Here is a 9,920-nt window from a genome sequence, read left to right as displayed (position 1 = left end):
AGAAGTCAGTGTAGCGTACTTGTTTGTATAATTGTGTGGAGCCATTAAAAGGTCTGTGATTCTTGGCTGCTGTGGCCATGTAACTTATTTAATGAACTAATCAATGTAAGCTGGCTGGTATGTATATAGAGATGTAATTAGCAGAATGCTTATAAAACACGTCTCTACTGAGATGAAATACCTACTTTTTTATAGCCTCTATTCAAGAGTGCTTAGTGTAGTGATTAAGGTCTACAAAACCAATTTGTGTCTTACAGCTTGCCTTGAAGGGATCTAACTATGCTGGTCTGCTGGAGCGGCATCGCATTCATACAAAAAATGTGGAGCATCTTGTAGACAGTTTACGGTAAGAATGAGGATTTCAGACCTGGTGCAGATATCCATGGATTGTGTAAAACAACAAAAGGAAGCCTTATGTTACAAGCCCTAATAAAATAGGAATACTAGAAACAGGATGATGCAGATGAATAAATTAATGAAAGAATCATAATGGGAACTAGCTCAGTTCAGTTAACTAACACACTGCATTTTATCCTGAAAACAAATCAAAAAGATGTAAAGGATTTCTGTGAATGTCAAATGCTTGTAAGCCACTGCGCCTAATTACATGTCAGTTTTTCAGAAGAGTGTGACAGGGAGCAATAGAGGACTCATTCAGGCTTTTTCTGCACTTCATAGGAACGAGAGGATAGAAGTTCGCCTTGTTAAACGTCGAGAATATAATGAAGAGACAGTTCGGTGGGCAGATGCTGTTATATCAGCAGGAGGTATGGCTTTATGGAAGGAAAGTGTTCGTTTCAGTATACACAACATATGTAATCTCTTTTCACAAATACATTTTCCAAAAATATTTTGCAGTGTGTGAAGCATCTGGAGATACGCACATTTTGAAATCTCACTGCTTTTGTAATTGTCAGAAAATGTGACAAAATGCAATGGTTGTGACCATCCTCTCTAACTCTAGTGTGGAAAATTGTAGCAGTAGGAAGTGAGTCCCAGAGCATGGCCACTTTGGAAATGTTTGTCTTGAGTAAAACAATATAAACTGTGGGATTTACTATAGTTTTCAACCAAAGAGGTTAAAATACTTGCTGTTATCTGATTATAACCCTACTCTTCGGTATGTGAAGTGGAGACTAACATATTGCCTTTTCCTTTTCTTGGCTCAAACTGTCTTTCTTGCTTTCACATTTAATTCCAGTGACTGGAGTATCTAGTTGGGTGGTAGAGGAAGAAGTATGCAACTAGTGAGCAGCCTGATCAGAGCTTTTTAAACAAACCAAAAAATCAGCTAACCTGTTTATTTTTAATGTTGTTTTGCAGTAGTTCAACATTATTTTTGTGATTTGCTGCAAAAAATGCCCAGTGTGTTGCTGGGCTCTGACATAATGTTCAGTCTTCTGTGGCGATTAGACTTGATCACTGTGCTGCCTTTTTTTCCTCCCCACTGGGTCCACTTTGCCCTTACCTACTGGTTACCACGCAGAACAGGTAGAAAGGGGTATGTGTACATTCCTGGAGCATCCTTATGTACTCTTGTAGCTTTCAAAGAACTCTAAGATGGAGATTAACGTGCCAATGTCTCTGTGGCAACGTTTGTCATGGTTATGAAACAAGCAGTCTTAAGAGCTTACATCTTGGTTCAAAAACTGATTCAGGTTAGTCGTCCTTCTGTTTACAGACAGGAAAGAATACCAGTATCTGCAGAAACAAGTAACACTTAAAGATTTCTACTTTACAGTTTTATCCAAGACTTCTTTTCCAAGGGTGCCTGTTTGGGGTCAAATAAGACCTTCAAATTGTGCCTTCTAGAAGAACAACTAAGATAGAATTAAGTCCTTGGTTTTATATGATTCACAGGAAAATTTGGTGGTGTTTCCTGTGTTCAATGTCTTTGATTAGCAATACTTTCTAAATTTATTTTCTTAAATCTCTTACCAGCTGATAAACATACAGAAATTTCCATAGATCTCTTTTCAAACTTGCTTCTGCCAAATTCAGCTCCCTGGGCATATATAGCTGTCTGATAAGTTGCACTTTTTCCAATCATATTTGCCATCTTGAATTCAGTTGTCACTAGTCTGCTTTGAAAAGTACCAGTAGTTTTGTGTTCTGTTTTATTTTTGTGCAGCTTACCTGATCAGTTATGGAGATAAAGGCACACAGTGGTAATGCTGCAGTACACCCAAGACTGTTTTGTTTGTGGTAGTGAAACTAACTTTTGTTTTGCTTTATCTGTAGGTGATGGTACAATGTTGTTGGCTGCTAGTAAGGTCTTTGATAAATCCAAACCAGTTATTGGAGTAAATACTGATCCTGAAAGGTAAAAGCACATTTGGGAAAACAATGCTTTCTTTAATGTCAGGCACAACATGCATCTGTTTTATGTTTGAGGCAACGTATGGCAGAACAGAAACAGGAAAAGGAATGTAACAAAAGCAACCAAGTGTGGTTCCTGAACACACAGAAACTTGGCTTCTTTATGAAGAAGGTGGATCCTATCAGAAATCCAATAGGTGCTCAGATGAAAATGTTTGTTTTGGTTTCTTCTTGTAAACAATGTCATACCTCAGACAATGCAGTCTCTTCAGCCAGTTAATGGCATTTAGTTGTCCTATTATAAACTCCACACAAGTTGCATCCACCTAGCTGTAAGATTGATTTGGGCAGGTGGATGCAGTGTATTAGTACTGCCTGGTTGGTATGATCTTCAAATGGATGGCAAGTAAAATTTGGAATTCACCAAATTTCTGTCTGCGAGATTTTCAGATTTAGGTTTCTGCTTTTGATGTTGCCAGTTATTTTAACTTTAGTAGATAAAAAAGTGGTAGACAAAAGTTTTGATTCCTTCCATACTCTTTTCCTCTTACAAAACTTTTCAAATGCAGTGGATACATATCTTACAGTGTCAAGCCTGAATAGCAGGGTTCAAATAACAAGCGCCTGCAAGTTATCAAGTGTCGCTCATGAAAGGGGAGTAGTATTTTGTCTTCTGGCTTTGATGTGAGATTTTTTTGATCTTAGGAATGTTGCTTATCTGTCTTGTGTCACTAACTTGTGTGTAAATGGAGGAAAGTTTCTTTCTAACTTGCAAGGTTTATTAAGCTTGAATTCCTTGCCAGAACTATGATGACAGGAGCTGTATTAGCAGCTACCTATTTCTGCAGGATTACTAGTTGAACAGCCATTTTTCATAGGAAGTGTGGGAGAAATACACTGTCACACACATAGGCCCTGGGAGCTGAAAGAGGTGTATTGTTGCTGATGTGCTATTATGTAAGAATAGTATAGGTTCATAAAGGTCAACATGTAACTTTGCTTTATGTTACAGAAAGACATGTTTGGTTTGGTTTGTTTTTTAAAGGTACCAAACCTTAATAGATACCCTATCATTTTCACTGTCCTTTTCTGCTACCAGATCGGAGGGTCACCTATGCTTGCCTGTGAGATACACACACTCATTTCCTGAAGCACTACAGAAGCTTTATCGTGGTGAGTTCAGGTAGGATTCACTGATCTTTGGTTTTCCAAAACACATTACAATTGGAATATACTTAATCATTGTGAATTCCTAAGGAGCAGATGATGTTTAGTAAAATCTTTGTCTCATATTGTAAATTCTGTATAGATGTTTACCATGCTGAAAATAGGGTCTGTGATTGAGTGAGATTGGAATACAAAGGATAAAATTGCCTGGCAGTTACAGCAAAAAGACTTTTATCATGACCTTCAGTAATTGATTTTCTTTTCTGACTTAGCAAATTCATAAATGAGGAACTGCATTCTTGTAAATGGCGTATTGGTTTACATATTTTAAGACTTGAAAACATATGTAATATAGTGGTGGGAAATGCTAATAGAAGCTAATGAAACCTGTATATTTAGGAAATGGTCAGTGTTGCATTTGGGGTTTTGGTGATTAAGGTAGAGCGGCAATTTTGTTGACAGATTAAGTGTAGGGCAAAGCTTTTTTTATGATGAAGATAGTTTGATGTTTTCAGTACAAGATATTCTTAGAAGAATCTCACTTGAATGAAGAAGCAACCTGAATTTTAGAGGACAGACTAAGGAAAGGACAGACTAAGGAAGAGGGTTTTTTTATTAACTGTCTAAAGAGGCATTGTTCTGTGGTATATTAACATTCCGGGATACTTTTATGATTGCAAACCATCGAACAGAAATAAGTCATTCATGTGGAATGCATTGTATTGCAGTTGGGTTTCGTTTATACTTTTAGCACATTTAATTTGGATCTCGAAGTTTAACTGTATTTGTGCCATAGAAAAGTTCTGAAATGAGGTGAATACAGTTATCAGGATTGATTTTAAATAATTGAAGGAGTTTCAGTATGTATTATTAAATGAAAAAGTACTTATAAGTAGCATATTCAGAGACTTAGAAAACAAAGGCTTTTAACACTCTTATCATGCTAAATTGCTTAGCTTAGGTAAGTTGCTTGCTTAGGTAAAGCTGGTCCTGGTAATGCAGGTAACCTCCCTTGATAATGTAGACACTTCCAATGTTTTGTTGGATGTTATTGTATATTTTTGTTGCTGACGCTCATGTTGTTGCTCGTAATGGAGCTGAAGCCTCACCACAGTAAACCATAAAGGATCTCTCTGGTTATTGTTCCAGAACAGGAACTGATATTTGTAAGCAGGGACCTGACTGTGTTTCACTTGGCAGTTTTCAGACTTATTTGGCCCTCAGGAAACTAAAATAGGTGGGTAACTGGATTAGCCTGTCTGGAAGAGCTTCTGGTGGCTCAGAGGGCAGTGAGATGACAGAGACTGCTGGAAAAGGGAATTTTGTCTTTTCATCTTACCCTTGAGGTGTCAGTGCAGCAATGTGTGTAAGCACTTATCTTGTAGTCCCATCAAAAAACCAACATTATTGAGTTACAGATTTATAAAGGAAAAGCTATGTTCTTTTTTGATGGTCAGTGGTGTAACCGGATGTCAGAGTACGGGTGTTAGAGGAGTATAGTCCCATTTTCTAATTTTATAGGGGTTTTGTCATGTTCTACTTAGGAGTATTATAAGGAGGCGAGCGTAATGATACTTATCACATGCTGTCTGCCTGAATTTCTAAAACCATACTTTGAATCTAAGGGCAGGTGGGTAGTTACACTAAAGATGTGTTGAATGAAGCACTACCAGTATGGCAGTGAGGAAAAACTAGTAATGTCATATAAAGCACAAGTCTTCCTTGCTGTAATTTCAGGAACGTGTATACTGTTACCCAGCTGTCAACATGTGAACGGGGAAAAAGATATGCTCATAATGTTGCCTTGTGATTTGCTTTCTTAATCAAAACTAGTGTTCTATTTTGTTTTATGTAATCTCTAAGTAGTCAGAGGAAAAAAGAAATTTATACCTCCTCTAGGAAGAAATAGAAAATCTGAATGTTGTAACAGCTTAAGGAAGACTGTATTTTATATCGTTCTTTTTCTTAATTTGAGTTCCTCTAAAGTTCCAAGGCTAGGAGAGATTCTTAAAATATGACGATGCTTGTGGCCCTTATGTATGAAGGGCTGGATAGAGCTGCTTTTCTGGATATCTACTAAAACAAACAGAAGATGGTAAAAATATGCCATTTATTGCTACATAAATTCCTGAGAGTTTGTTGTTCTCAAAATCACTGCATCAGTCATGAACTTAAGTTAGGGTCACATGTCTAAAAATATAAGTTCTTATGTATATTTGTAGATTACTTTTGGCCACTGTCCTCTTATTTTACACATACAAAAAACATTAGCTAGAAAATTGGTAAGTGTAGCATACTTATGTTTTAGTATGATTAACTTCCTAAATTTAGAAATTATAGTGGAAGCTACAGACCTTGAAATACAGCTTTGAGTATATTTAACTTTTAACTTCAAGGTGCTCTGCTCTGAAGACTCTGATCCTAGTGTTGTAACGAATATTTCATCTACTGACACCAACTTCTTTCTCCTCTCTAAGGTGGCAATGGCGGCAAAGAATCCGACTGTATCTTGAAGGAACTGGCATTAACCCAATCCCTGTAGATTTACATGAACAGCAGCTAAGCCAAGAGCAACACAGCAGGGCTCACATAAATGAAAGATTCCAGGATCAAAGTAGGTTAAAATCTGACAAGGATATAATCATTTTGCCATAACTTGGAGTGGGGGATAAAGATTTGTAAGAGTTGAAATATTTGAAGTCTCATTGCTCTATTTGAGAGGCAGAGAGAGAGCTCTCATTAGCTGAAGATCCAGATTAAGGGTTTTTAGAAGGGATTAGTTTTTGTTTCTATAGTTTTATTCTGGACTAAACTCTTAGAACCAGTTTTCAGTCTTAACAGTTAATTTAGAGATGTTTTTATGTAATATTTTCTGCTGGCAGAATACCTGATGTTTTTTTTTTAAATGCTGTTTCTTGGGGTTACTATAGATACCACACAAACATTTTACCATGGATTTAGCTGCTCCACACTGAAAGTGTGTTAGTGTACCTGCACGCATGCTCTTAAGTCATGCTACATTTGAGGTAGGTTACCTTGCAATTGAAAAAGCTGGTCACAGGCTGTCAGAAAGTAAATGAGAAAATAAAAGTCGTAATTAGAAGTGAGAATCTCTCCCTGGGTAAGCCTTCAGTCATCAGACACCTTTGACCATTTTCCTTGTCATGGATTGAAGATGTGTGATTCTATCCTTAACCTGTGTCTAGTGCTGCATTTTCTCACTGATAGGTCCTTTGTCAACATGAACAATTTGTTAATCCCCCTTAATTATAAAGTCCAATTCCTTGAACTTTATCAGAAATGCCTATTAAATCACTGTCAGTGAATTTAACAAGGCTGAGTCACTGGCAGAAGACTTCAATCTGTCTGGTTACCCTGAGTTTTCAAGGGAAGTAGTGTCTGAAAATAGGTGTCATTGCCTTACTGACCTTGGTTTGAATATGTGTGGTCTTCAGTAAAGGACAAGGACTGGCTGCAGCCTAAATCAGTGAAAAATTGTGTCCTTGGAGAAGATGGAACACTATCTCTAGAGTATAAACACAGACAGCAGAATGTGTCCTCCAGTGAGTTGTGAATTGGTTTTGATTATTTGGGCTTTAGAGCCATGATTCAAAACTGTTGTATTTTGTATATGCAGGTTCTGACATTTCTGGTCCACATCTTTTACCAGTGAGAGCCCTCAATGAAGTCTTCATTGGGGAATCTCTTTCATCCAGGTATGTTTAATTATTTGTTGTCACAGCAAGGCACAGTTGACTTAGTAATTTTTTTTTTTTTTATGACTTCAGTGATGTCTTTGCTGCCAAATTTCAGTTCTAGTCTGTAAATGTATTCTTGCTAATTACAAAGTGTATTTTCAGAGATATAAGTGCAGTAATGTTAATTTCTTGTTTTCTACCTTGCTGTCTGGTCATTCTTTCATCTGTCCTTATTCCTGGCTATTTTCTTCATTGGTTTACTCCTTTCCTGCTTAGTTCTTATGAAATCAAATGCTTTCACTTGCTATCCTTACAGTGGATTGGAGATTTAAATGTGTGTCCTTAAACTGCCTTGTGCATCTCTTGTTAAGTATCATTTCATGAGCTTTTAGCATGACCAAGCAGAAATAGTTTTTAGTATGACCAGATACTCCTTTCCCCACCTCTCTGTCATTAGAGCAAAGGTGTCAGCCTGCCTTTGTGAGCAGCTTTGTTATTTTAGGAAAACACTTATTTCCTTGTTTTAAGAAATTAGTTTGTATCAAATCCTGGTGCTGGATTATCCAGGATATGTTTGACTGTCCTTTCTGTCTTGAAGATCAGTGCATTTCTGTCAGTAACAAGAAAAATGTGGGCAATGTGATTGGGGGTGTAAGAAACGAGTTAAAACATGATCCTTGGTCAGGATTTGGCAAACTTACTTGTATCTTCTATCTCTTTCCCCTTTATTCTGTATCTTTAAAAAACAAAACAACTTAAGTTGTTTGTGCAGTGCCTGGGACACTCTGATTGCTGTTGGAAACAATATAAATGTTCCATGAGTGCTTTATCGTCTATTTGGACTGCAGCCTCAGACGGGCAGAAGGAATTAGTCTCAGAGATAGAAACTTTGCTCTCTACTAAATCAAACCTAATTTTATCAAGATTTTTAAGAGTATCTTTAACACACAGTGAGAGAGGAGCACAAAGCTGCTTTCCAGCACTTTGTAATAGCCACCTTCTGAGTGTCACAAATACAATGTGTTCTTTGGTTCCAGTATATTTAAGGGGCTTTGGGAACACAATGCCTGTAGGAACAAACACCTAGTAAGAGGACCTTGCACTTGAAGACTAAATAATGATGTCAGATAACTTTTCTGTAAGGCATGAGTCTGCTATACATGAAGACAAAATAACTGTAGGTGCTTCTTCCAAGGTCTTCTTCTGCATGTTAGTTGAGAAAACAAGGAAATTGAGGGGAAAAGAAACCCAAACTTAAGTTTCATACCCAGCTTGCAAAAATTATCTTAAACTGAATCAAGCTGTGCACCTGCATTCTTCATTTGCTTCCAGTTCTTTCATCTTCCCATGTTCTCAAGAGCAAGCACACAATATCCCCTTGGTGACTAAGAATCTAAACTATGACACCAAGTATTCAAGAGGTGTATTTCCTAGTCGATCCAGTCTTAAATATTCATCACTTAAAACAGCTCAGTAACCCTCTTCTACTAAGAAGGGTGAAACTCAGACATGCTGAACACAGTGAATGTAGTGTTCTTCTAAGATGGTATCTTAATCTGAAGACTACATCATACTGTTTCAATTAGGCACTTATGAACATCAACAGCTTTAGTTCATAAATACACTACTGGATGTTCTGAAGCTTCCAGAAAGACTGGTCTCTCTAGGCCTAGCATTAGAAATCTCATGATAATATAAGTAATACCATGCAGAATTATGATTGTGCCCCAAGACTTACTACATCTAAGTTTTATGAAGAATTTGCCCTGGAGAGAAATGTGAGCCTTCTGACTTGTAAAACTAAAGCTGTTTGTGAAGAATCACAGTGGATTTTTAATTACTGACGTGATCAAGAATTCAGCTTGAAGCCATGCTATTACTTGCTGATGATGGAGTACCTTATTTCTTAGTGTTCCCTGATACAATTTCATGAGACCCAATCGCAGCATAAACACAGTTTTTCAGTTGTTAACAATTATGCAAGGAAGGTAATGTATTTGTAGTTTCATTTGTAAGTCCAGCAAACCCTGCTTGTATATGAAGCTATTCCCAGATGAACCACAGAGGTTTTTGTGTATAATTTAATAGGAAAAGTGGCTGTAGAAAAACTGCCACTGTTCATGCTGAAAATCACTTTTGTCCATGATAAGGTATGCTATAAACCAGTGAATCACAAGTGTCTGCCAAATGGGAGACACTGCAAAAACTGTGAAATTGTCATCCAGATTTGAAACTAGCTCCTCTAAATTTTTATGTGCCTGATAAGGCTGTGTGTTCTGTCTTATTCAGGGAGAACTTTAAATCCTGCAAACCCAGTTTTAAATTCTCGCTTCATAGGGCCTCCTATTATGAGATATCAGTTGATGATGGTCCTTGGGAAAAACAGAAGAGTTCGGGGCTTAATGTGTGTACTGGAACAGGATCAAAAGCATGGTAAGTACATGTTTCTGCTTTGATATAAAATATCACTTCAGACAAGCTAGGTGAACATGTTTTGTTTAAACATTTTGTCCATCCTGAAACTCTCCTGAGCTATGACTCAGTCAGTGCTTATATTCAGTATCCAAATATTCTCACTGCTGGTGTGGTCCAAAGCTGTTTCAGGGGTATAAGAAGAGTAGAGCACCCCTCACGTGTTTGTATGGAAAGAGCTGAAAAGGTGAGGAGCTGAGACATTGAGATAGAAGTTTACCTTAGGTGTAATTTTGGTGGAAGATATTGCATGCCTCTGAGATG

The 9,920-nt window shown here is 37.3% G+C and overlaps 1 protein-coding gene across 2 annotated transcripts in view; it reads left to right on the top strand.

Annotated features, from left to right (window-relative positions):
• Positions 1–263: 263 nt before the first annotated feature.
• Positions 264–9,920, top strand: part of NADK2 (NAD kinase 2, mitochondrial) — a 14,518-nt gene continuing 4,861 nt past the window's right edge. Inside the window, exons 1-7 of one of the 2 annotated variants that reach the window (XM_010010799.1) lie at positions 264–346; positions 679–767; positions 2,242–2,323; positions 3,419–3,502; positions 5,964–6,100; positions 7,124–7,202; positions 9,522–9,617. In XM_010010799.1, the coding sequence (XP_010009101.1) occupies positions 2,253–2,323; positions 3,419–3,502; positions 5,964–6,100; positions 7,124–7,202; positions 9,522–9,617 (467 nt within the window). In that variant the 5' untranslated portion in view covers positions 264–346; positions 679–767; positions 2,242–2,252. Of the gene's footprint in view, positions 347–678; positions 768–2,241; positions 2,324–3,418; positions 3,503–5,963; positions 6,101–7,123; positions 7,207–9,450; positions 9,618–9,920 lie in introns of both variants that reach the window. The other variant, XM_010010791.1, reaches the window with a different exon arrangement.

Source organism: Nestor notabilis, unplaced genomic scaffold (genome assembly GCF_000696875.1).
Source record: "Nestor notabilis isolate BGI_N333 unplaced genomic scaffold, ASM69687v1 scaffold7870, whole genome shotgun sequence".
Taxonomy (NCBI): Eukaryota; Metazoa; Chordata; class Aves; order Psittaciformes; family Psittacidae; genus Nestor; species Nestor notabilis.
Note: the sequence above shows the minus strand (reverse complement) of the source record. Positions and strands in the feature narration are given on the sequence as shown.